Source organism: Fusarium keratoplasticum, chromosome 9 (genome assembly GCF_025433545.1).
Source record: "Fusarium keratoplasticum isolate Fu6.1 chromosome 9, whole genome shotgun sequence".
Classification (NCBI taxonomy): domain Eukaryota; kingdom Fungi; phylum Ascomycota; class Sordariomycetes; order Hypocreales; family Nectriaceae; genus Fusarium; species Fusarium keratoplasticum.
In genome coordinates, this window is record NC_070537.1 from 2,172,636 (window position 1) to 2,198,062 (window position 25,427).

The 25,427-nt window shown below is 50.2% G+C and overlaps 10 protein-coding genes across 10 annotated transcripts; 4 read left to right on the forward strand and 6 right to left on the reverse strand.

Annotated features, from left to right (window-relative positions):
• Positions 1-888: 888 nt before the first annotated feature.
• NCS57_01156000 (uncharacterized protein) lies at positions 889-2,877 on the forward strand (the record flags this gene model as incomplete). Its single annotated transcript, XM_053061270.1, has 1 exon — positions 889-2,877. The coding sequence occupies one exon, from the start codon at positions 889-891 to the stop codon at positions 2,875-2,877; it is 1,989 nt and encodes a 662-aa protein (XP_052909656.1).
• A 2,300-nt stretch (positions 2,878-5,177) lies between these two features.
• NCS57_01156100 (F-box domain-containing protein) lies at positions 5,178-6,152 on the reverse strand (the record flags this gene model as incomplete). The annotated part of the gene is made up of 1 exon (XM_053061271.1): positions 5,178-6,152. The coding sequence occupies one exon, from the start codon at positions 6,150-6,152 to the stop codon at positions 5,178-5,180; it is 975 nt and encodes a 324-aa protein (XP_052909657.1).
• Positions 6,153-6,822: 670 nt separating this feature from the next.
• Positions 6,823-7,689, reverse strand: NCS57_01156200 (uncharacterized protein; the record flags this gene model as incomplete). The annotated part of the gene is made up of 3 exons (XM_053061272.1): positions 6,823-6,868; positions 6,923-7,349; positions 7,398-7,689. The coding sequence occupies 3 exons, from the start codon at positions 7,687-7,689 to the stop codon at positions 6,823-6,825; spliced, it is 765 nt and encodes a 254-aa protein (XP_052909658.1).
• Positions 7,690-8,287: 598 nt separating this feature from the next.
• On the reverse strand, positions 8,288-9,953 carry NCS57_01156300 (Carboxylic ester hydrolase; the record flags this gene model as incomplete). The annotated part of the gene is made up of 2 exons (XM_053061273.1): positions 8,288-9,320; positions 9,370-9,953. 2 exons carry the CDS (start codon positions 9,951-9,953, stop codon positions 8,288-8,290), a joined length of 1,617 nt encoding a protein of 538 aa, XP_052909659.1.
• Positions 9,954-11,147: 1,194 nt separating this feature from the next.
• On the reverse strand, positions 11,148-14,652 carry NCS57_01156400 (uncharacterized protein; the record flags this gene model as incomplete). Its single annotated transcript, XM_053061274.1, has 7 exons — positions 14,051-14,652; positions 13,762-13,993; positions 13,635-13,694; positions 13,296-13,586; positions 13,055-13,240; positions 12,786-12,997; positions 11,148-12,738 (listed from the first exon to the last, which is right to left on the reverse strand). The coding sequence occupies exons 1-7, from the start codon at positions 14,569-14,571 to the stop codon at positions 11,148-11,150; spliced, it is 3,093 nt and encodes a 1,030-aa protein (XP_052909660.1). The 5' UTR covers positions 14,572-14,652.
• Positions 14,653-15,182: 530 nt separating this feature from the next.
• Positions 15,183-19,542, forward strand: NCS57_01156500 (uncharacterized protein; the record flags this gene model as incomplete). The annotated part of the gene is made up of 4 exons (XM_053061275.1): positions 15,183-15,700; positions 16,088-18,703; positions 18,776-19,297; positions 19,347-19,542. 4 exons carry the CDS (start codon positions 15,183-15,185, stop codon positions 19,540-19,542), a joined length of 3,852 nt encoding a protein of 1,283 aa, XP_052909661.1.
• Positions 19,543-20,534: 992 nt separating this feature from the next.
• NCS57_01156600 (uncharacterized protein) lies at positions 20,535-21,540 on the reverse strand (the record flags this gene model as incomplete). Its single annotated transcript, XM_053061276.1, has 3 exons — positions 21,327-21,540; positions 21,207-21,278; positions 20,535-21,157 (listed from the first exon to the last, which is right to left on the reverse strand). Exons 1-3 carry the CDS (start codon positions 21,526-21,528, stop codon positions 20,535-20,537), a joined length of 897 nt encoding a protein of 298 aa, XP_052909662.1. The 5' UTR covers positions 21,529-21,540.
• An 855-nt stretch (positions 21,541-22,395) lies between these two features.
• Positions 22,396-23,152, forward strand: NCS57_01156700 (uncharacterized protein; the record flags this gene model as incomplete). Its single annotated transcript, XM_053061277.1, has 3 exons — positions 22,396-22,543; positions 22,597-22,988; positions 23,039-23,152. The coding sequence occupies 3 exons, from the start codon at positions 22,396-22,398 to the stop codon at positions 23,150-23,152; spliced, it is 654 nt and encodes a 217-aa protein (XP_052909663.1).
• Positions 23,153-23,586: 434 nt separating this feature from the next.
• On the reverse strand, positions 23,587-24,311 carry NCS57_01156800 (uncharacterized protein; the record flags this gene model as incomplete). Its single annotated transcript, XM_053061278.1, has 2 exons — positions 24,155-24,311; positions 23,587-24,098 (listed from the first exon to the last, which is right to left on the reverse strand). Exons 1-2 carry the CDS (start codon positions 24,246-24,248, stop codon positions 23,587-23,589), a joined length of 606 nt encoding a protein of 201 aa, XP_052909664.1. The 5' UTR covers positions 24,249-24,311.
• Positions 24,312-24,468: 157 nt separating this feature from the next.
• NCS57_01156900 (uncharacterized protein) lies at positions 24,469-25,424 on the forward strand (the record flags this gene model as incomplete). The annotated part of the gene is made up of 2 exons (XM_053061279.1): positions 24,469-24,764; positions 24,812-25,424. The coding sequence occupies exons 1-2, from the start codon at positions 24,496-24,498 to the stop codon at positions 25,422-25,424; spliced, it is 882 nt and encodes a 293-aa protein (XP_052909665.1). The 5' UTR covers positions 24,469-24,495.
• Between the last annotated feature and the right edge of the window lie 3 nt (positions 25,425-25,427).

Genomic DNA, 25,427 nt, shown 5'->3' on the forward strand with positions numbered 1-25,427 from the left:
GGGTAGTTTATATCTCACATAATTACGTTATTCTCCAATGGCGTCGCGACGGCAAGTTTCCTCTTCTCTCCAGTAATGGTGTGGCTTAACCTGCGCATAAAGAGGGCGGTACAAGCCTGCATGGCAGCTACAATATTCGACCTATCCCGAGTCTCCCTTCCGCAGCCTGATATATCCTCAACCTTCGGTTATTCCGGGCTTTCGACGTCCCACAGAGTAATATCCCTAGGGCTGAAGCCAACGAACGCCATTTTTTGTATAAGCAGCCTCGACCGGGTTTGGCCCCCAATCAACGTCGAGATGAAAAGTGCAACTCACGATGGCCTCATCTCTTCTCACCACTTGATCATCCAATAGCCCTGTGAGACAAGAGAGAATCAGCTGACATCTCCCTGCATCTTAATCAAGGCAACTGATTGGGTTTTCAAGTGTTACAACATTCATCTATCCCAACTGCCGAAACCCCACGGCCAACCCGGGCGTTGGGGACATGAGGCTGATTCTTGGCCATGCAGCCTCATTCACGTCATATTTCAGCTCGGAGAGCCTGGTTCGTTATCAAAGAGTTTGTAGCTGTCCTAGGCACCAGGCCCAGCCTCAGAGGCCAGGCCGCCGCACCCTCCCGGAGGTGTCTCATGCGCCTGGATCAATCAGGCTCAAAGTTGAATGTCTACCGCTGTTTCCTAAAGGACGCCCTTCCCCTCTGTGCAGAATCTCTCTTCAAGCACATCACAGTTACTTCCTGCATGAAATCTCCTTGCCACGCGTCCCAGCTGCCATCGAAAGACCCCGACGTATGGCAGTAAACCCCTTGACTCAAGGTATGTGCTCCTGCATAACATCAACCGCAGGAACTGACAGGCTTGTAGCTATCTGAATCAACTCAAAATGGCTGACATCTACACCCCGCCCGAGGACTCGGCCTATCTCCTCTCGACGGCCTTCCAGATGCCCCATAAGAATGGGGACAAATGGGCCATGGCTTTCGATAGCTATACTGGTACAATCTTGACGGCAGGCCTCTCTGTCGTCATAACCATCTTGTTTCTCTGCCTCTGGAACCTCATCAGTTTCATTGGCATGTTCTTTGACGGGAAAAAGACCAGACGCCGATACGTCGCGCTGGTCACCCTGTGGAACTCCAATGACCCCTGGTTCGCCTGCAAGGAGCTGCTCCATTACGCAGTCCAGTGTCTGAAGGAATCCGGTCCGAAGAACTCCAGTAAGGAGGACTACAGGGACTCAGGTGACTTCTGGTACGGTCTTGGGTTCGGTCTCGCAGCCTTTATCGTGTTTGCTGGGGGCATAGTGACCAGTATCATGGTCCCGTCAGCCCTTCTAATCGGCAACGTCGCCCCCGTGAGGCCGAGCTCCGTCTTCTGGCCCCAGGACCCTGATGACGATGTCAAATACCTCCAGGTGTTTGGCCTCCGTGCCCCTGCTGCCATGCGGTCTCTAGGTAGCGTGGAGGCAGCCCAAGTCACGTTGCGCGACAGGGTCTACATCGAGGAGAACCCCAAGTACTCGGGGGCCAACGATGAAGAGCCTGTCAGGGGCGTCAAGTACAACTACACCCTCTCCGGGGTCGACATGGGTCTCCGATGGGGATCTGAGTTGTCCTTGGACGTGACTGGCTCCTGCATCACCGAGTACGATTGGGTGGACAAGCGAGCAAACAGCAGTGACAATCCGGGAGACATGTACCGGCTTTGGAACATTGATTCAAGAGATCAAACTATTTTCGTACCCATCAGCGAAGACGTCATCCTAGATGCTCCTTCAGCGGGTTTCAGGTCGCACCCAGATGGGGCCGCGCAGCTTCTGAAGGATTCCAACGTGTCTTATGCGGTCATGATCTACGCGGCTCATCGGTCTAGTATCAGCAAAAGCACCGATCCGTGGTATGCCACCGAGCAGCGTAAGGAGCCGGCGCCAGGGAATCAACTCGAGGCCGACTATTGGATGAAGCGATACAGACCTTTTCTTTCCTGCTGGCAGCAGGACAAGTGGAGATACGGATCCCATTCAGCCAAGTCCGTCGATGAACTGAAAAAGATACCTGGCATCAAGATCAAGGGGGTCCTGCTCGAGATTCTTGAATCCGCTTTTGGTGACAGCCCCATGATCGTCAAACTCGGGACTGCCAGCGGTACCTCGGCTCTCCGATCTCGGACTACGAGCCCAAACGGCATCATCGACGCTCAGAACTGCAGGATGATTGATGATATGGAGCGTCTCATCTTGGCCAGTTTTGTGGCGAGCAGGAGCGTCTTCACCGATGCCACCATGTTCCCCGAGGTACGATACCCGAATCTAGTGACGGGCGGCGACAAGAAGCCAAAGAGCGGTGCGGGAGACTTTGTCGTCTCGAGCCCGGAAATCCAGACATTCTCTCTGAACGGAATCACCGCCCTCCTGGTTCTTTTGGTGGTCCTGATCCTGGCAAACGCTGCTACGTCGTGGCTCCTCGGCTTCTTTTACAGGAATCAAAACACCGCCGAGCAAGGCAACAATCTCGTTGATGTTGACCGGTGGACTCGGTTCCGTGTATTTGCAGCTGTTCAGCTATTCCGCTGCTTGTTCGAGGGCTCTGAGGACAAGGTGGAGCAACGTGAATGGAGCTGCGAAAAAACAGTCCCCGATGTAAAGAAAGGCGATTACGAGGTCAAACTTGTTGGCGGATGTGGCGAGGACAGGTGCGTGGGGCACCTGAGCAAGACTCTCAGCAAGGGTGCAGCCGCACAAAGCGAAGGCGGGAAGGGAGACAGCAACCCTAAGGATAAGACTGTTGTCGTGAACCCTGTCGCCAGCGATGACGAAGCTGGTGAAGAGAACCGGGAAAGGGAGGCGATGCTGCCCAAGCAAGTGAATCTGTAGTCTTTGCGGAGATGAGGAATGCTTTGCGCCGAAAGTGAGCAGGGTTTGCTCTGAAGGCGCCTGAAGGGACCTCTTTTGGGGTATGCCTTCGAGACTTTTCCAGTACAAGAACCTAGAGATGAGTCGGGCAGTTGAATTTGAGGAGAATGGTTTGAGGGGAAGTTGACAGGAGGACGATGGTGTGTTGTGTTGCGCCGTTGGAATGAGGGTGGCACCCCCAACAATCATTTACAGTTCTTCCTGACCTTTTGAATACGTACCCGGCTTAAAAGAGAGTACACTGAGAAATAGTCCATAACCCTTGTCTTTAGTGTCTGGTGTTATCCCATTACCTCGGTATCCCAGCATCAATGAAATCAAGTAGTAGCCCTAGCAATTAACGGTACGCGTCATGTACAAGATGTCGAAACCCAAGCAAAAGTCTTATTTCTCAATCTATAGGTCTTTTCACTCCTCAAGACTAGCGAAACCAATCTGTGCCTTGTCTCTCCCCCTCATTTTCATCTCCAGCGCCCAGCTGTTCGAGCCCATCTCACCAGCTTTCACGACTGCTCACGCCCCTGAGAAGAGTATGGAAGAAGGAAAATACCCCGGAAACGAGAATCGACAATACACTAGGGGATGTGGCTGCGCCAGAAACTTTGTGGATCTCATTGTCTCTCCTGAAATAGACGAGAGGCGGTTGCAAGCGCATTGTGTAAGTCGGAATCGTCAGAATGATCGAATAGAGCTTCCCGTGCCATCCGGCGAAACACTTCTGACGCGAGAGTTTGCTTTTTACTGGCCAGTAGGTGCCACCCAAAGAAAGGATATTTTGTGCGAGAGGAACAGTACCTCAGTTGCCACGTTCGAACTGTTCATAGTCCAGCCGCATTCCTCGCAAGTTACCGCACCACGGATATTGTTGAACGTGCACTCCGAGTTCGGACACACATGAACGGCTTCGAAGAGTCTAACAGCACCCTCAATGAACTTGGGTGCCCTTTCCTGGGCGGGCCTGGGCAATGGAGCAATTGTGTTGCTAGTCGTTGCCATTTTGAAGGCGAAAGTGGTGTAAGTGATGACTCTTGAGAAATGGCTAGGTTGTATAGTGGATAGAGGGTATGCAAGAGGGCAAAGAGTGCGTGTGGAATGATGAAGGCAAGCAGGAGAGGAACTGCGATGGAGTCTACTTTATTATATTATCCTCATGGCTCCCAGCCATGCGAACAACGATATCATGTCTACCGTCATCAAGATGTGATGAATCAATATCAAGCCTGAGGGACCATTCTGCTGAGCAACAAGTTTCAGGTCGTAGGGGTTCTTCCCTGGCTGAGCCCTCTCATTAGAACAAAGGCTCAAGAACTGGATGACCAGGCGATGTTTGATAGTAGAATCCAACTGGCTACTCAACTCCAGATCAGATCCCCTTGGATGGACGCTTCAGGCCATAGAGGTATAGCTTACACGTTACAATACAATACACTAATGCCTTGGAAAGTAGCCACCAGAGACGGGGGTGAGCAGCACCTCTGGCGCTAAAAAAAAAAAAAAAAAAAAAAAAAAAAAAAAAGAGGTATTCTGACAACGACAAAGAACAGACGAAACAATGGCGTTGAAGCCACATGGCCGGAAACAACATGGGATATAATAGCTTGAAACTCTGGTGTTGTTTCGTCACGCTAGGAAGCCTGAAAGTCATTGACAAGCAAACAGGGTCTGGAAAAAAGTACACGTCAAATTAGCGACGAAATTAAAACTATTCATAGGTCTACGATATCAACCCTTGTAAAGCGACAAGTCATTCTCAGGCATCTAAACCGACTCTGTGTATCCCGAAAAACTTCCCACTGTCCTTCAACTAAAGCCAAAACTAGAATACGGGGCACATCTTCATACCGACTCCCTGCTCCCCCCGAGAGCCTTCATGTCGTCCGCACCGGCTCGGGCAAGAACTTTTATTATTATTACTATTATTATTTTATCTGCAATAATGGCAAGAAGCCATCAGCCATAAGAGATAAAGACATAATTATTAATACATGACAGCATCAAAACTCAATACCATAAAACACCGTAACCTACCCAATCAGGCAAGAGCTTCAAGATCTCCTCGTATCCTTCTTCCAATGTTTCCTGATACGGTACCGTGAAGTCCTTCTGTCTCCACCACAGGACTTGTTTGCTATCCGGATAGGAAGGCATCATGACACTCAGGAAAGCCGCAGAATGCGGCGACGGTCGTTTGTCCCCTTGGGTTCCCCAGAGGTTGGCCCCTTTGGCAAGGAGCCATCTTACGGAGCTAACCTGAACATGGTCTATGGCACCGAAATAGACCGACAGCCGTCAGAAAACCGCCACTCAGATGTCAAATGGTTGCCCTTCCACTGGTGATCTATCGGCACACCGGCCTTGAGGGAGGTTTGAAGGGTGAGAAAGTTGCCGTCTATAGCGCCAACAAAAAGAGGGAGCCAGCTCAACTGCCTGCCAACTTCTCTATACAGGTCCAAGATCAGGGTGTGATAGAGGAATCTTGACGTTACGACTAGACTGCAGCCACCATCAACTGGGGAGAGATGCGATAACACCTTGGGCATTATTTTGCGGGGAAGTAGAGACAAAGAGTCTTCGCAGATATATCCCTTGACTTCTACCGGCTTGGCTTCCACTTGATCGGGTATACACTGGAGAGCCCTAGTTAGCCTTGGATTGTGTGAGGCGCCGGCTGTAGGCACCGAGTCGAATATCTTACGTCCCCGGAGCGCCAGCACATCCTTGTTGGGTATGCAAAGCCGTTTGTGTCTCCATCTGGCAGCCGCCTGGAGCTTCTTGTGGTAGTGGCCTTTGAGTAGCCGTGACTCGCAGATCAGCTCAAGAGTCCGCCTCTTGCCATTCTCGTCCTTCTCGTAGGGGTTGACCTTTTGATCAAGCATCCACTCCACGGCTTCGACTTTATAATGCATCATGGCTACTTGAAGTGGCTGGTCACCTTCATCAATACCGAGAACCCACCATTTGGGGTTATGACGCGGCCATCGACAGTTGAGTGGTGCACCAGCCTCGAGACATCTCTTCAGGGTAAGGAGGTTACCACTTACCGCCCTGACGAACAAGGGGGCCCAGTTGGACTTTCTTCCCCCTTCCTTGTACAGTTCTAGGATGAGCAAGTCATAAAGTCTCCTCGTCGCCCGAACTAGACTGAATCCGCCTCCGTCAAGAGATACATACGAAAATAATTCATATAGAGTCTCAAGAGGTAGGCCGGAGAGCCTGTCTGGGTTTGCGGTTGCCATCTTTGTGCTTGGGACTCGGAGGCATGAGGGCCCGGTGCCTTCAAGGTACAATCTCGATTGGAACGGTTGTTGTGTTTTCTATCGCTTTCGGCTTGCCTATTGTTACTATAGGTGATCACTTAGGCATGTATATACGTGGCTGGTTGGAGAGGCCTTGGGTGAGCACGAACCCAGAACAACCCCCGTTGTCAACATGAAACTAACAAAGGCCAGCATCAAAATAGCCCCTTTATTAGATGAGGGAGTGTTCTTTTTAGCGAGCATATTCCTACTCGAAAGCATTCAAAGCGTGAACATAACTTTGAGCGTCATGTTGAAACGTCTTGTCATTCAGCCCAAGGGGCGGGGCGACTACAAGTAATCAAAGTTCCTTGGTCTCAATGCACTCCTATGAATGACAGGCTTTTCCTTTTATTCATTGGCTATATTAATAGCTGTTTTCTTTGTTACAGTAAGAAAAAAAAGTCCCCAATGAACAACACCCACGTCTTTAGCAGATAACCGTCAACGTCAACTTCATATTTGTTCGCAAAGCTCAACTCCAAACGACCTCGAAAATCTCCGTAATTGATCAAGCGCGGGATCAATATTCGCCATGCCTCCTGTAGGAACTAATGGGATGTGAAGTAGATATAACAGTTTCTGAACCAGGTTTGTAGGCCGTCCGCCCTTATAGAGACTGGTAGTCTCCTCTGAAGCCCCTGTTATAAGGTGGACTATGAAAGCGATTAGATTCATGCATCCTTTCCGACATTTTTATAGAATCATACCTGAAAAAGTTTCTCATGCCCACGATTGCGGCGGCTCCTCCAGCGTAGATTCCCAACAACCTACTCCAGCCCACATTCCCGTACACAGACTGACCAACAGCCAATGCAACAAGATCATAAACCAGACATCCACCAAAGATCCAGTCACTGGTGGCTGAAAGCAGGCCGAAACCGATACCCGTGGCGACTTTGACGGCGGTAGAGGGCTGCGCGTTGACAAAGTAGGCCACGGAGGAGTTGTGGAGAAGATCCAGGACACCAATGCCAGCAAAGGTCTTTGAGACAATGTGAGTAAGGACCGAGTTGGTGGAGCTGATATCCATGGGAGGAAGGCGTCTTGAAATGTAGTACAGTTGCGCCACAGAGTTGATGACGACAAAGACGTTGGAAACCCTGAGGTTATTATTGTTCCAGAAGATCATCCAAGCTAAACGGTCAGTAATTTCAATCAGGTAAGTACTGAATGTGCTCTTACTAGCAATGCAAAGGTTACCCAGCGCATAAAAGGGCGCAAAGTCGACCATGCTGGAGACATCCTTTTGGGTCGCCTCGGCCTTGTACAGGCGCCAGAGCCAGGCCAACTGGAACAGCTGCTGAGGGAAAAAGAATCCAGCGATAAAGTACGGCTGGGGAGAAAAGAACGAGATATTTGCATCATGAATATCCTTCATGTTGGGAGAGCTGAGCATGCCGTATGTCTGCGCGGCAAAGTCGATGACGAAGGATGTTGGAGCGAGCCACCTCGCCGTTGAGAGTTCAGCGCCCATGATTGTAGATTTGAACAGTATTGTATGCAAGATAAGCTTTGAGAAGGCTTGTAGACGATGTTGTTCTTTGTTGCGCAGCGTTTACCGTGCAAGGAACAAAGAGAAAAAGAATGATTTTTCTTGCCAGCTGCAAACCTTTATTTCAGACCAGTGTCTGTATTCTCGTAAGCTAGTCGCAAATCGATGACATATACGACTTGACTTGACCTGGTTCAGGGGTCAGCGGAATGTAAGATCCATCGGTTGTGGATTAGCGTCATCGATTCCAGCGAGAACGTGCATGACAGCATGATATCCGATCGGCGTTCTGAAGCAAGCAATAGTACGTCAAATAATTCCTAGGCACCTTGAGATGATAATTCTGAGAGAATTGTTATTGGATTGTCGGTTGCTTGGAATAGATAATAGACTTGCCAACACAGTAATAAAGAGCGGTTGCGTCTAGGACGCGAGTTGTGCATATTCAAAAAGGACCCCTTCTGTTGAAAGATAATATGAAGCTGATACATACGTTGTTTACAGTCTATCTATTGCCGCTCAAATTCAAACCTAATTCACATCATCATGCCAGTCTATCCCAAATTCAGCCCCTGAAGTCTCACTCCTCAGGATTCGACTTCTCCCACATATTCTTATACAAATGACACCGCAGGTCAAGCAACGTAGGCTTGATAACCTCCAACCCATCGCCTCCCTTCGTATCACCATCAGGCCTCACGCCATCACCAAGCACCCCGACCTTGGGCACCTCATCCCATCCGGGCCCTTCCTCTGGGTCCTTGACAAAATCGGCCCACGCCTTTTGCATCACTCTGCTAAGCTTTTCTTGATACTCTGTAGCTCCTTTCTCAGGGAAACTTCCAAAGAGAGTGCTAAGCTCAGCAGCGTGGTATGCTCCACTACCTTTAAAGATCTCGGTGTTCTCGAAGCTCGCGTTGTAGATGAATCGCCAGGTCTTGATACCAACCGAGGAGAACTCATCTGCCATGAACTTTGTCGGACACTGCGCACCAACCTCGGTCACGATGGTGGTGATTTGGTCAAACTCGTTGTTGATGCCCGGGGATCCAATAGGGTAGAGGCTTCGGAGGAGTCGGATCTGGGCTGGTGTGATACCAGAGGCAAAGTGGGACAAGGCCTCCTCCAAGGTGATTTCTTTGAGCTCGGGAAGCCGGCCTTCCTCGGCAGTGGTTCCGATCAAGATTGGAACGCGGGCCATGGACTCTGGGTCCTCCTCTGACCTGAGGCGTTGTCCACGAGGGTAGTTTGCCTGGGTGACGCCATCATCAGCAAGTGGCATAAAGGTGAGTGCTGCTCTCTCGACAACATCCCGAAGCTTGTCAGCAGGCAACTCGCGCATGCACTTGAGGGTTTCGTCAAAGTTGTCTTTCTTGCAGCCTGCTTTCTCTGTGGCATTCACCCAGGATCCGCTTGGTGTCAGGGTAGCCTTTGCTGTGCCTGACTGTATGATAGCACCGCGGAAGGGAAGGGGGTCCGGAGGAGCAGTCAGAAGCGCATCGACGCCGGCTGCGCCGGCGCTCTCTCCAAATATGGTGACTTTTTCGGGATCACCTCCGAAAGCCTTGATGTTTCGTCGTACCCAGTCCAGGGCAAGACGTTGATCGAGGAAACTAATTCAGATTAGTGGCTGTTACAAACTAAAGCTAGAGGAGTACTCACCCAGGGTTGCGTTCGCCCTCTGGCAGCCCAGATGTCTCAGGAAAGCCAAAAATGTTGTTTCGGTAGTTGAAAGTAACCACAATAATATCCTCATACCCTGCCATCTTCGACCCTTCATACAGCGGCAGGGATCCTGATCCGTGGTGAAAGCTTCCTCCATAGATCCAGAACGCAACAGCTTTGGAACCAGGCTTCGAGCCTGCCGGGGCAAACACATTGATGTTCAGGCAGTCTTCACTTTCCCCGGCAGGTGGGGGAGGAGTGTACCAGATCTTGATGCTCTCATTCCGCTTGTCTTCAGGGTAGTTGAACTTGGGTATGCAAGCGGGCTTGTGCTTCGAGGCATCGTAGGGTTTTGACCACGATTTGGCTGGTTTGGGTGCTGCGAAGCGTACTGGAGCTTCAGCGAAAGGAATGCCGAGGAACTTGTTGACGGTGACTTTTGAGTCTGGGATGGACGTGGTAGTACCAATTACATCCCCCGTGTCGATGACAGCCGTTGGGTTATCAGATCCTCTCTGGTGAGGAATTGCAAGTGCTGAAGCAGCATACAGAGTTGTGGCTAAGATATTACGAGAAACCATCTTGATTCTCGTAGTGATGATGCTATGAGAGAATACCAACTATCTGTCGACGGACTACCTGGTATATGTAGGATGATGAGGCTGAGGTTCTGGGCGCATGTTGTCAGCCAAGCATTGGCAGCCCCAGCGGTGGCTGAAGCCCATACACGACTTCGAAGCCATAAGTGGCTCGCGCATGATTTATCTCCATTAAGGGACCACAAAGATGATTTGAAAGCAAGGATATGATCAAAGCTGAAGTCTTGGCCTGTAGAACCTGTGCATCTCACCTCTTTACCTGTTTGGGCGAAATCGAGCGCCTGAGGTTTATGATTGGTCAGTATTTAAGTTTCGGGAGACCCCACAAGGCTTCTAGCGCTGCGACGTCATCATCCTTCATCTCAACGGCGGCGAGTCACGCCCAGAGTGGTCAAGCGTGCCTCCTCAGCCTCAACTTCAACCCTGTACTTAAGGCTGGAGATCCTTCAGCACTGCCCCCCGTTATGGGGAGGTATCGAGGACATGGCGTGGTTGATCTATTTGCCTCAGTCTTGGCTATCTATCTTTAATCCATTCTAGATCTCCCCACCATTTTAGGATGACACAAGAGGCTCTTAGCAGAATATCCTGACTAATTCTACGCAAGTGGGTTTTGGTACGTATGCCAACTCAAGTCCCATTTGAGTCCTACATAACTCAAGCCTAGCACACTAGGTCTGTTCCTTGATGCCTCGAGGTTATATTGCTTAGCACCCCGAACCTATATCAACATATAAAAATATGAACAGGACGGGACTGCAGCATTGATTCTCAAACTAGGCAGTCCTGATGAGTGTGGTAATACTTGCTTCCTCTGCTTGAAGCGTTACGAGTTGGTCATGTACAAAGTCGTGTGACGGGGGGTATAAGCTCTTGATCCTGCTGAAGAAAGTATAGAAAATCCCGAGCATGGCAAAATTTGATCTCCCTATATCCGGCTTCGCCACAGCTATTATCGACACTTTATTGGTTCTAGATAGTTTGTGATTTGTGTTTCATGCGCAAGGTGCCACTTGATAAGAGGTTTATATAAGCCAACCAAAATATAATAAATAATAATCAAAACATAATAAAATAAGTAATCACAGATATATTATAATAAAGACCATAGTTTAGAGCGCTTTTAATTACTTTCATAATAATTTAGCAGTTATCTTTCTATGAGAATAAGACTATTCAATGCCAGGTCTCATCAAGCTCCACAACCCTGCTGCCATTATTCATCTCCCCCGAGGCCCTACAACGCCTTCGAAATTTATCCAGCTCCAGGGGTAGCTCAGGGTAGATGCTCGTCGATCTCACCATCTCAGACAAACTGCTAATGGCATCTTCCAACTGTGGCGAAGGTTGCAAGCCACAGTATTCATCGTCGTGCCTCAACGAGCCTTTCAGCTCTCTAAACGCTCCAACACATTTGAGAACCAGTTGCTGATTTTGACCACCGTTTCCGAGATGGAAGTCAACATCTTTGAGCTTTTTCTGGGTCCTTGCACATAGTAAGATGAAATCCTTTGTCTTCTCTTTGATGGAGTCGCTTTCCTGCATGAAAAAATCGTTGAGCTGCTGGGCTGAGGCGCTTGGCTCCGTGGGGTAAGCCGCCCTTGTAGAAATAGTTTCAAGCCAGGAAATAACGTTGGGCGAGAGACCCAGATCTCGCGCTGAGATTTCGAAGCGGGAACAGATGTCTAGACAGTGATTGACATGCGGAACAACATGGTCCTCCGCTTGTCGTTGGTAGAACTCGTAAAAAAGTTGCAACATATCTTTGATCTGGCGTCTTCGGGCTTCATCGCTAGGCAGCAGCTGCGCGAACTGCAAAACGAGTGGGTGAATGTCAAGTCTTTTAGATCTTCTTGGTCCGCTCGAAACAAAGAGCGAAACGTCTCGAAGCTTCTCAAGCCATTTGGAAACTACGAGATACTCTGACCGAAGAATTGCGCCATGGGCTGAAACATCTGCCCCTGGCAAGAGTCCTTTCTTGCTCGTTTTGAGAAACGAGTCAATGCAATCGTCGTCTGTGCGTAGATAAGGAAGTATCTGCAAAAGCTTCACAGCATTTTCCGAGCCTTCTTTTTGTTTCAATAACTCGATGGAACTGTTGAAAGCGTCCCAGAGTGATCGATCTCTGGCCGCAAACTTGAAAAAGATTCTCCGCTCTTCGCCAGTTCCATTGTCGAGGATCCGAACAAATTCTTCTGTCGGATCGTCGAATGTTCCAAGATACTCCAGAAGGAAGGGGATCACGTTTTGTGCTGCGAGGGGATGGCCTTGGATAGCTCTTGACAAACGTTGGAAGTCTTGCTCGTCTAAAAGCTGCGAATCCTCTGGCGACAAGCTGTGTAATGAAGTTTGCAGTAGCAAGGCCGTGTCGTTGACTGTCAGAGGCGCCAATCGAAGATCCTGAGACTCTCTCCCAGGCCCCTTGAGGTTCGAGTCTCTGGTCGACATGACGATGTGCCATGCTGGATACTTGAGGGCGGCTTGAATGCTTGCTGCCCCAAATATCTCTGCATCGTCCATGATGAGGAGCGAATCCTTGTTAAAGTCCTTTCCCAACCAGTCGACAAAGATTTGAATTCTTTCGGGGGTCTCAGTCCGTCGCCAACGCTCCCAGTTGATATTGGGGTTCTCAATCATGTCAAACCCGATGCTGTGGCAAACAGCGGCTAGGGCATCCTCAAGCTTCTTGGAGTTGTGGGCTCTGAGGAAGAAGATATTTCGGCGATATCTATGCTTTGCTGTGAATCTCATCAGAAGTTCAGTCTTACTAAACCTATGTTAGTCAGGGAAGAGCAACCTGAAAGCTTCACATACCCGATCCCCGCGATGCCCTTTACCACTGTTAGCTTCGGACGTGCCGGGGGTTGAGCTACCGCCTTCTCGAGCTCGCCCATCTCTTCATTCCGCCCGACCAGCGGCGTTTGGAGGGTAAGGCGATACTGAATCTCATTCATCTCACTGCCTTCCCACCAAAATTTCTTGTATGGTGGGTACGCACAGGCAAGAAAACGAGGATGGCCAAACATCTATTAACTCTATCAGACCTAATCATACGTCGTCCTTGATGTTTCGGCTGGTCTTACACGTCGTTCATGTCCCTGCTCGGGCTCCAGTCTTCCAGTGACCTCGAAAAACACTTGGTTCAGAGCAGAGCTGATTGTAATGTAGGTCCCGAACTTCGTGCTAAACTTGCAGATTCCACTGTGATCCTGTGGGATCATGAGGGCAGGATTTTCAGGGTCCAAAGATGCCGAGCCTTGTGTGACAACCTTCAAGAGTCAGGATCGTAACAATAGAGAGACAAAGAAGAGGCGGGAGACCCACGTGTTGATAAGTGCCCCTGATGAGCTTCCTGCGACCTTCGGCAAAGCACCGAAATGGGGGGCGCGGTGTCAGCTTGAGAAAAGCCTTCTTATCCCACACAGAGGCAGGGTTGAACGATTGAAGATGCGAAACAACTTCTGGCCTCACACCAGCCACAGTCCCGGCAGCCGCCACTATAAAGTTGCTCCAGTCTGCCTTGGTGGTGCCAGTGTGTGGGGTTGCCAGAAAGACCAGTCCACATTGAGACAAAGTGATGCCTCTGATGCTGGATGTTGGGAGCTGCGACATAGCCTGACCATGTTATTTACCACTTGCCACTGGAGAATGCGCGGGCCTTACCTTTTTGGCAACCAGGCCACCCAAAGAGTGGCACACAAGGAGTAATGGGCGTGCTCGTTCCTGTAGGGTGTGTTAGGTAAAACAGGTCAAAGGGTTCTCTCAGGCTCTCTCGCAGTTCATTAGTTACCTCTTTAGAAGCCCTTACTTCACTTAGGCAGTGAATTAGAGACTCTGCCCAGTTATCCAGCCCCGCCACAGTGCCCGGATCTGTCAGGTCGGAGTCATAGCCAAATGTCATGATTCGGCTGTTACTGAAATACTCCGAAGAAGGAAGGTAGTCCCGGAGCCACAGTATGCCCTTGTCAGACGCATTCCATGTATCGATGGCGTTTCCTCCGAGTCCGTGAACGGCACAGATGCTTTGGGTAGGTGGTTAGTTTGGAAGCAAATTCAGAGAGCGTAGGAAGAGAACCTACTCCATGTTAATCCCGACCCCTTCGCTTCTTTCCCTCCCTTTTTCCTCTCGATCCTGTTGTTCATCCTGCTTGGGTTCATACAGGACTGTGATTCCCTGGAAGCTGCTCGACAAATCCCAATCCCTCCACTGATACATAGCGTTTGAGCTTTTTCTTGCTTTCTCATGCCTTTTGAGAACCAACTCAGCAGCCTCCTTGGATGGGAAGGCTATTGTTCCAACCCTGAGGCCGTGTTGGTCGGCAAACGAGGTACGAATCCCGTCATCGATACCTCTTATTAAGGGGGCATCATCTTGACCATTTGCAGAAGGAGAAACTGGGCTAGATGGCTCTGTCGGTGTTCCGAAATGGTCTTGACCTATCTTCTTCCAATGTTTGACCTTTAAAGAAGAGAACATGGACTTTTTCTTGAAATCCTGCCCCGCAGCAGAGAGGCTTCGTACGAAGTCCGCAAACTGCTCCTTCGTAGTATCGTCAGGAATAGAGGAGACCCGGAGGGCATATTTACTCTCGAGTGGCATCACGTCGACGAGCGTGAGAGGCAGCTTGGGTAAGCAGATAGGAAGAGGAGAGGATGATCTGAGGAGGCCGAGTTTGAGAGAGGAGGCCTCAGAGCCCTGTTTTAGTGATCATCATCAAGAAGCAATATGATCAGCTGAAAGCAACCCAGGCCAATCATCTAAGCGCCCAGGGTCTACCGCCCCGAAAATTCTTGCAATCAGGCAGCCCGTTAAGCGCTGTGGTTCGCCATTTTCACAGCCTGCTTGGCATGCCTTGTTAAGACGACTTTTAACAAAGAAACATAGAGGATAATTTTAGATTTAGCGAAAGAGTAATCTAGAATTATTCTAAGTAATTTAAAATATAAGATAAAAATAATAAAGGCCTTACCTAAATCCAGTTGATTTTATGACATTTTATGACGTTTTCTATCCATCTTTATCCTTTCCTTAGGTACAGGTGTGATGTAGAATTGTGCCGAGATTGTTAGCGCCGTACTCTATGCGTAGCAGGCCATCACCAACAGGAGTCCCTCGTGCGGCTGTAGCAGCGGGGCAGGGGATGACCAAGTATTTCTTCATCAACCTTGCCCTGTTCATTATGCAGCATCTTCATATTCTCGACAATCTCCATGGATGAAAGCGAGAGACCGAGGGGTAACTATCAGCTACGTCAACTGCTTCTGTGCTTCCAGTGTCACAGAGTCCCGTTCGACTTGATTAGACGAGCCTGCGAACCGAAATCGGCATGGTCTGCGGCTGGGGAGATCAAGCAGATACAGCCCCACGAAGGGGGGGTGCCACGATGGCTACTTGACTTTCGAGAGGCACACCGACTCCTGTTCGACTGCGACGATCGTTCCACTGCTCCTTGCCCCGATGGCGTACAACTTGTCAAGGACTGCGGCATCTGGTATTTCGAGACACGGCCAAACGACAGTCTTGGACCAGACGAGAATGAGCAGAACCAAGATACATACGCCTTGCAGTGCATCCGTATTTTCAACCATGCATTCCCCTGCCGGAACACAGATGTGCTTGGTGAAGAAGTTGCTGCTAGCTTGATCCCCCTAGCAAAGGCGTTTCTGCTCCCTTTGCTCGCATCCGTCTCGGAAAAGGATATTCAGAATTGGCTCCTGCCTAAAGAGAGGTGCGAAACGCTCAAATTGATTCCAACCTCAACATACGAGCAGACATTCAGCACACCCCCTTGGCTATTAAAGCCTGCAACTACCCGGGCTCAAGGGTTTGATAATTATCACAGCTCAGAAGAGTCTTTGCGCTCTCTAATCTTAATTTTATCTAAGAGCAGGATTATAATGAATAGTTATTTACTAACTCTTAGATTATTTTCTCCTGCTCTTAGATAAAATTAAGATTAGAGAGCGCAAAGACTCTTCTGAGCTGTGATAATTATCAAACCCTTGAGCCCGGGTAGTTGCAGGCTTTAATAGCCAAAGTGGTGTGCTGAATGTCTGCTCCTGTGCTATCGATTAGTTAAGTATTTATGTCTCTATGGCAGCTAACAAGATATTAGAGGAATACAATTCGCAATTAACCTCTTTGACTGTCTGTTACAGATAATCACCTTCTCGGGACTGAATAGTCCTTTCTACCCAGTGAGCTTCCCTCGAAAGATGGTTAATGCGATCGACATACCCAATACCCAATACTGTGGCGACCAAGGCCGTGGAGTGGATCGCTGTCTTGACATTTTCTCTGAAATGATTGAGGCGATTTCCTCTTCATCACCAGAAGACTTTGAAAGGCTCGCCTTGAACACCGGTTGTGGCGATCTTGATGAGAGGTCTAACGCGTGGACCGGTCTCGCACTTGAACTACTTCTGTCCAGCCAGACGGCCGAGAGACCACGGCCACAACCCCTTTCCGATGCCATTGCGAAGGCCGCTGCTTCCTGGAGTCCAAAGTCAACAACACATCCATCTCCCATGGAGTATCTCATCGCCATCGGGTTACTTCCACGTGCTCAGCTCCGAACCATTTCACTTCCGCGATCCCTCGGCATGGAGCTTAGCATACTTCGAGGGCTGCTTCTTTCTAGAATGCAATACCACGATGAAGCTGCCACAGTCTTGCACGCTAATTTCCCAGCCGCAATTACTCATTGGGGCTTGGCATCTTTCCAAGTTGGGATTGTTGCAGCCGAAAGTGCCAACTGTTACAATATCCTACGAAAGGAGGATGTTGCCAACACTATAGCGGCCCGTTGCCTTGCCGCAAGAAACACCCCCGAGTTTTCTAGTCGACCAGATTGGTTCTACTTAAGTCTCTATCTCGTAGATTCCCTCATCGGAAGCGGAAGATACGCAGAGGCTAAATCGGCTCTTGAACATCTCATTAGCCAGCCTCCGATTGCCCCTGCAATCCACATGATGGGTTACCTACGTCTCTCTAAGATTCGCCGAAGAGTCCCGGAAGAGGATGGGATACGTGAACCTCATCATTCTTTACATGAAGGGCTTGGCCTATTTCGCCAAGTGCATAGTGCTCTTCGAGAAGAGTACTTGGAGGAAGTAGCCTGCAGTCTTGAAGCGGCGGCGACGACAACAACAAAGGGGAGTCTTGAGGCACAAAAGTCGCTGATTCGTGGTGTCAACGACCTTTTGAGCCAGACAAGTCTACGGAAAAGCCCGGCTCAGAAGAGATTTACGCAAGCACAACTTGAGTTCGGGCAACGCACCCTTCGACAAGAGAATAACATCATTGCACCGGGATATGCAACCCACTGGTCTATGCCAATTACACGAGTTAGGGGCGATGCAGTCGGCCACTCGAACCCAGCATCCTCCCCTATCATTGACAGCATACCACCACCTATTGCGACCCGAAGAGTCTTCTCCGTCCCGTATGAGAGAGATGAACGTTTTGTCATGGTTCCAGCTGTCGATGAGCTGTATCGGACTCCTCAACTTGAAGATAAGATTGTTGTTCACTCTCTCCATGGGGAGGTGGGAGTTGGCAAGACCTCTCTTTCTACCGAGTTCGCCTACAGAGTGAAAGATTCCTACTATGCCATTATATGGATTAGGGACGCGCCACTGAATGAGATCTTCGATTACCTTTCTAGAGTCGCTGCAAAGCTTGAACTGAACGATGCGGAGTCGTCAATGCCGATTCATCCAGATCAAGCCCGAGAGCAGATGTTCAGATGGTTCGCACACCCGCGCAAAGACAACTTTGGAGGGTCATGGTTGATAGTTTTCGATGGCATCGAAGACGCAGGAGTCATTCGTCAGCTTTGGCCAACCGGAGGTCAATTTGGCACTGTCCTTGTCGTCACCCGGAGGAAGCCTCTATTCCTCGACGACTTGACCGTCGGTGCACCTCGATATATCAAGTTGGGACCATTGAATTCAACAGACGCAATAACATTGACTAGGCGATACTTGAACTTCTCTATTGAGGCACTTCTTGAGCCTGGCGGATCCATTTCGCGAGACTGGTTCAAGCACCAGCGTTTACTATCAGAATTCCTTCAGGGTCATCCGGCTGCCATCAAGCAAGCAACGTCACTCATCTCTAGGCATAACATGGAGGTTTGGGACTTCATTGCGGCATACAAAATTGAACAAATTTTTGGCTCAAACTCAATGGCAAAGGACGAGATTCTTCAGCAGCCCAACCACAACATCCACCTCATTACAATCTGGCGACTGAATCCTGGCGACGGCGAGCCTCTGTTGAACGTCATCTCTCTTCTCTCTCCGTTCGGGATCACTGAAAATTTCCTGTGGCCCAATGAATCCTTTCCCAAGCTGGATGGCTATCCTCAAAGCATGTCAGAGTTCGAGGAAATGCGAAACCAGCTACTTGAATCGTCCCTGATCTGGAAGGCAAGTGCACAGCAAAGCCTCTATACTTCCCCGGCGGTGCAGACCATCTTCAGGCAACGCATGGATCAGCCAGCCTTTCTTCGAGCCTACTGCAGAGCCCTTCTTTTACTTGCTGATGCCTGGCCATGCGAGTTTAAAGACTCTCTCTTCATTGGCTCTTCTACACCAACCCTGACACGGTGTGCCGGTCTATGGCGCCACGTTTCCAAGCTTTGCGATGAGCTTGATCAGTTTTCCTCATCACTAAATTCGTTGCTGGAGGTTGCCCAGATACGTGGAATCCTTTTGGACATATCATGGTGCGTACTCTGCTCCTCTACTTCCCTCGATTCCCATATGGCACCAGAGTTACTAACCTTGATTAACCCAAGGTGCGCCATTAAACGCCACAAGTACCACCAGGCCGACTCGTTTCTTAATTTCGTCAGCCGCATTCTTGACATTCACGGCCCAAACAGCCCACTCCCATTCCCCCGCGATATTTCCAGGGAGCTGTGCCTAGTCAACCATCACAAAGGGATGCTCGCTTACAGAAAGGGGATGAATGGCAGAGCTTGTTCTTACTTTGAGTCCTGCTTAAGACTATCTGTCAGTGATTTAGAGCCTGGGTCAGACGATTACTGGCTCATCCAAGCTGTTGCCCATCACGGAGTTGGGGGGGTCAAGCGGAGAGCCGACGACATTCCCGCGTCCATAGTCTCCTATGAGATGAGCATCAAAGCCCTAGAGCACATCAAAGGAAAACATGGACAAGACCTGTCATTTGTCAGGGTAAAGTTGGGGCTTGCTCTGCTCATGAATGAGCAGCCCGAGGATGCAGAGAGGGTGCTCGAAGGGGCTCGGTCGCCAAAGTCCATGACAAACCCAGCAGATGGCATTTTGGATTCTTTAAGGTACGTCAGACTAGTTTAACATAATAACTACTAAAATTGACAAATATAGAAACGTCTTTCTGTTTTTTGGACTTGCCATTGCCAAGTTAGTCCAAAATAAGGCGGAGGAGAGCCTTCTACTGGCCTTGGAATACCTGGACAAGGTCCAATCCTCTTCTTCCCTGAAAGACAAGCTAGTCGATGGCTTTCATCTCGTCATATCTGGCAGCTATGGTCGTATATCCGAGTTCAGCCGCGCCCAGTAAGTAACGCTGGATACAAGCCGAGATTGTGCAAATGCTAAAAGTTACCCTCCATAGTGAAAACTTAGACCGAGTAAAGACCGCACACTTTCGCCATTATTGTTCGGATGGTTCTTCTTTCACATCTCCATTCCTTCTTAGTCTTGAAGAGCAAGGACGTGTGTACGGTCTGATGAGCCAAGGGATCTGGAAAGACTCTGAGATAGCTTCGGGCTTAGAAGACTTCTTTGATGGTGGTTTTCTTGGCATAGGTTTCTTCGCTACATTTCTCAAGTCTAACATGCCATGAAAATGCGCCTAGGGCATTGGTGCTACAGATCTCTCTTTCAAGGGGCACTTTACTGTGGGAAACTAATGGATGGGTACCTACCTGGCACAGGCGGATTGGGCCGTAACGAGCAATCTTTTATGGGATTTTCGTTGTCGCATGTTAAAAAAAAATGGGGGGGAGGCTTCGGTTATATACGTATGCTTATACAAACACCAGTATACTAACCAGTAATCATTCAGATGCCTTGTTTGTCAACTTCAAGTGCTAATGGGTGGGCAAGTGAAGCCCTCCCCCCCCCCGCGGCCACCAAAAAAAGTAAGACACCAGGATTAAGCTCAAAAAGAGCATTCATTTTATAGCCCAACTATGAGCTAAGAGATCAAGGTAAGAAATAATATCATAAATCTTTGAATATTCTATTTAGTTATCTCTAGTATTTTTCTTATATTTTATTTACTATATTTATGACTCTTTTTGCGTTAGAAGCTAGTGAGGGTTAGTATGGTGTCTCATTTCTTTTTACGACTACTTGATCCCTTGCTTTGGGCCCTCAGCTTATAGAAACACTGGGATCTTTTGCCGATGTTTTAGTACAAGTTATCACGATGAACTGGCTAGAAGCGTAGATATCCCACAATAATGTCCGTCGATTCATATACGCGTAGCTCATTACAGACATAACTCCAACGTCCACCCTCTCCCAACATCACATCCTACCTCCCATCTAAGACAGGTTATCCATCCTCACATCCCCAGTTGACTGCGAGGTCTTGGGGGGCTGATCCTCCCAGTTGACACCTCTGGCAGACTGCTGCTGTCTCAACGCAGCCTGTTGTCTGGACTTGCGCCTGTAGAGGAAGAAGCCGGCGGCAGCGATGAGGGCAACACCAGCGACAGCGCCAATGACGATACCAGCGATGGCACCACCCGAAAGACCGGAGCTGCCACTCTTCTTATCAGAGGAGCCACTCTGAGACCCGGAGGACTCATTGTTGTCGTCATCGTCGTCATCATCATTGTCGTTGTCGGCTTCATCATCGTCATCGTCATGGTGAGGATCACCATCCTTATCCTTATCATAGTCCTCCTCAGGTTTGGTAGCATTAAAGCACGGAATATACTCATCAAAGTCCAACAGCTCAACAAAGGTAATATCTGCACAAGCGTAAAAGGTCTGGTTGTGGGGTGTGTCGAAGCTGGCAATGTACTTGATCTGCAGGGTCGCGTTGTCGCCGGCGCTGACGGAGCTGGGAGGATCGGGCACCGACATGCAGGTGTGTCCTGGGTCGATGGACTTGAACTCTTCGGGGTCGATGAGTGTGGTAAAGTCTGCGTTGGACTTGGGGTCTTTAAATTGTTAGTTCAGTGCATTGGTGCTGGAGGTGGGCGTGCATACTTTGTTCGAACGAGATGCTCAGCTCCATGCTGAATGACTCGTTCTGTCCGACAAGCGCAACCTTGCCCTTCTCTACATTATGTCAGTAATCAAACTGGAATGCTTGCAAGAAAGACATACGCATAGGAAACTCGCTCCTGTTCCCCGGGTTGGCCACCGAGCCGCAGGGCGCCGTGTTGTCCATGGCGGCAGACCACACTCTATCAGCCGGCCACATAAAAGCGGCAGGGCCCATCTCATCAGTATCGCCCATGTCAACAGCAGCATAGGCCGAAGCGGCCATAAAGGCCAGGCCGCTAAACACTGTCTTGAAAGACACCATATTGAGTGCAAGCGGATCGAGGATAGAGAAGGTAGGGCGCCAACACTCGCGATGGTGGCACCCGAGCAGTCCGGCCTTAATATACCAACCCCATCGCTATCTGCCAAGTCCCATGTGTCACTCTGGATGCTTCGGTACTGTCACAATTCGACACTCGCATATCCCACTCATGCAGAGTCACCGACCCGACTCTCGAACCGGCCATCCCGCAGGTTACCCCTCCCGCCGAGCCCGCTATCAAGAGCGTGGACAATTGGAATGGCTGGATTTGTCTGCTGGTGCAAATTTTTTAGCGCATCGGCTGCATTCTAAAGGAACTATTGTTGCAGCCTCTACGCAGAGGACATGGGCCTTGTGTGGATTGAGTTATTATCAGATGATCAGATAAGATTCCCACCAGTATCTAATCAGATCAGCCACCTCCATTCCATTGGTCAATCCCCTCCTCCATCACCACCTTTTCATCCACCAGCCAAGGATCCAAGGACTCTGGGCATGCATAAGTTCAGAGCCATGACAGCTGGGATACGAGGCCGAAAAGAGCAGCCGTTACTGATAACATGAGTCAAGCTCGCCAGGACTGGCAGAGTAGGCGGGGCTGGGACTTGCCATGATATGCAGTGTGCTGTAATCATGGGGAGATGGAGGATCCAGTCCCTGGTTCGTGTAGCTCGGTTCGAACAAAGTTTCTGGATTCCGATAGGCTCGTGTCTGTTTGCGAGGCCTTTTAACCGTCTTGAGCTTTCTCGCATGACAAGGTGGAGGCTATAAGTAAGCTGCTCTCGCCGGTCACCAACATCTTCGTGTGAAGCATCCTCCTCAATTGACTCTATTCGACGTCTTCAACACTCTCACACCATATTCAAGATGCAATTGACTTACACAGCCGTCATCCTTGGCTCCCTGGCCTCTCTGGCCTCAGCTACTGTAAAGCGCGAGCTCCCATTCCCAGACTCTGTTCCTCTCCACAAGCGCCAGCCTTCTGGTGCCGAGTACGAGTGCCACGCAGACTGCGGTATGTTCAAGTCGCATCGGTGCTGGTTGAAACCGACTGACATCTTGTCCCAGGCTACACTATTCTGAAAGCCGACGAGGACGGCTACTGCGACAGCGACGAGTGGAAGAAGCTCCTCGCCGACTGCCTCAAGTGCGCCAACCAGTATGACATGTGGGGAGACTATGGCAACGGCGTCACTGGCGCTGCCAAGGCTTGCGGTATTGATGCTGTGCCTGAGGGTGCTGCCAGTGGCTCTGCTACAGGTGGCTCTGCTACAGGTACCTCTGCTGTCGCCGCTACGACCGTTGTCACATCCGTGACCAGCGCAGCAGCGACTTCTGCTGAGGAGTCTTCCGCCGAGGAAACTACGGCTGCTGCTGAGACCACTTCTGCTGCCGCCGCTTCATCAACTGCTGCTGAGACTGCTGCCACCACTGCCGAGAGCTCTGCTGATGCCAACACGGTAAGAGTCCCTGCGTCGACAAGACAATTGACAGAAGCTGACAGTGTTAGACTCCCGGTGCTGCTCCCACGACTACCGAAAACGACAACTCTGCTTCCAACTTTGCGCTCTCTGGTGTTCTGGCTATCGGTGCCGCTCTTGTCGCTGCGGCCGGCCTTCTGTAAACAAACAAAAACGCAATAACGACCTTATTACGAGCCAGACCAGCCCAGATAAGATGAATATAGTAATGATATATGCCAAATTCGATGCCCAGCGCTGTATTGAAACGACTCGGTCCCGTGAGATGTATAGGGCTATCCCATTGCGCTCTGTTGCGAGCTTGGTGAGTTTCCTCTGAATGGCTTCCATCCCAAATCTTGCAATACAAGCGTCCGCCACATCAATCTTGAACTGATATCCGCGTCCAACGACTTGCCAAACTAGATCAAGATGCGATGAAAGATCATAGATGTATGCCATCATGAAACATGTGACAAAATGGTTATTGAGATAAGACGACGCTTCTGGTACGCTATATAAAGCTCTTGTAAGCAAAGAAAACACCCAAGATACGCCCATTCATAAATCTTCGTCAATGCCCGTAGGCATGCATCGTCTACTTCAAAGCCATACCCCCAAACGCCCGGTCTAACTCGGCACCCTGATCATCAGCAGGAGGCTGCCCAATTGGCCCTTGAGGTTGCTGAGGCTCAGGCAAGCTCTGCTGCTGCTGAACCGGCGTACTCCTCTCTGGCTCGAGGATGTGCGTTTCGCTGTCCAGCCAGCCGGGCGCGACTCTCCGCTTCTCGGCGAGCTCGCGCGCCTGGATCCTCTCGTTGAACTCCCTCAACTCCCGCTCAGCTTCTTCTTGCATCTTGGACACGTGCGCTTGGAGTGCGCGACAGGATGCGACAATGTCTTCGGGATGCGCGGCGTGGCCGGAGCCTGATACGACGTACTTGGGCCTCGGTTGGTCTGAGGGGTTGTCGGATGCAGCCTCGATACCCAATGATGACGGAGGAATATTCGAGGGCATGGTCTTGTAATTGTATGATAGTGTCGTCGCCGTCGGGAGTGACACAAAGGGAGAAACTGTTAGAGGAACCTGCTCCAGCAGGGGATGAGAGCCTGGTGCCGCGTTAGCCAGTCCATGATGCGTGCGTCGAGGCAGCGACTCGACCTACGATTGTTGTTGTGCATGATCTTGCGTATCCGAGGCCTTGTCCTCGAGTGTCCTTCAGAAATTCCTTGTAAATCCTGGTCGGAAATGAGAATCATTTGATGGTTCCACAAGTTCAGTCGCACACCATTTAAATCGAGGACGATAATCGCGATGATTGTTGAGGTTTAAGTAAGAGTGATCGGCGCGCGCCGAGGCTCGTCACCAACTGACGCAACGCGATAAGCTAATCGTTATCGATAGTATCTGATAAGCCGATAAAGCTCCAGCCCCTCGTCGCTATGGACATTTTTGCCTAGAGCCCCTCCAAGCCAACCCAAGCTCATCTACACAAGGACATTCAAGATGACAATCACAACAATCCGCGCAAAGCCGGCTCTCAGCGACTACACGCCCCTGGAGGAGTACCAGTCGCAAACTCCCCAGAGCTTCGTGGGCGGAAAGCCAATTCTGCACTACCATGTCGAGGGCGCAAAGGCCCAGATCCCCAAGGCGGATAGCGGCAGTCTCGCTCTATTCCCCGCCGACTCGAACCAGAAGCCCGAGAACGACGGCGTTAATGGCGACGCCGAGAATTTTGTTGAGCAGACGGTTGATGTCTTTGTCAGCTCAGAGTGAGCCTTTCGCACTTTCATCTCAGTTCCCATCTAACTTCGCCTAGGAACGTCACTCTCTTCAGCCTCAAGGCAGAAGTTGGCATCACGATCCCTTACCCCTCGATAGGCATCCACGGCACTCAGATGGTCGCCGATGTTGCAAGTGGTGAGCGCCAAGAAGCTGTGTGGATGCAGATCGAGCTCTCCGATGGCGGCGCCGACGACGACGAGTTCGACACTCTTTCCCTGACCGTCATCCCTCCCAAGGCGGCATCCGGCCCCAGCTCTACCCAGCAGATGTACTCGGCCATGTCAAACTGCTCCGATCTGCACCCCGACCCTGACAATGGAGAGGATTCTGAGGAGGATGACGACCGCATTGTCTTTGAGAGTGCGGTCGAGCACGAGGCTGTTGAGGGCTTCACGGGCGTTCTGCGGGGAGCTGCGGATGGCGGTCTCCCTCCTCCTATGCCTGGAAGTGGTGGATGGATCACGGCGGATAACGTCCACGAGTACTTTGACAAGGACGGAAACTGGCTCGGAGAGGGCGGCGAGGCCGAGGAGGAGCTTGGTGAAGGAGCAGGCAGAGTTCGAGTTCGAGACGAAGTCGAGGGAGATGCCACAGCTGAGAGCCGTCCAGCCGACGACTCTGAGAACAAGCGGCCACGGGTGGAATAACTA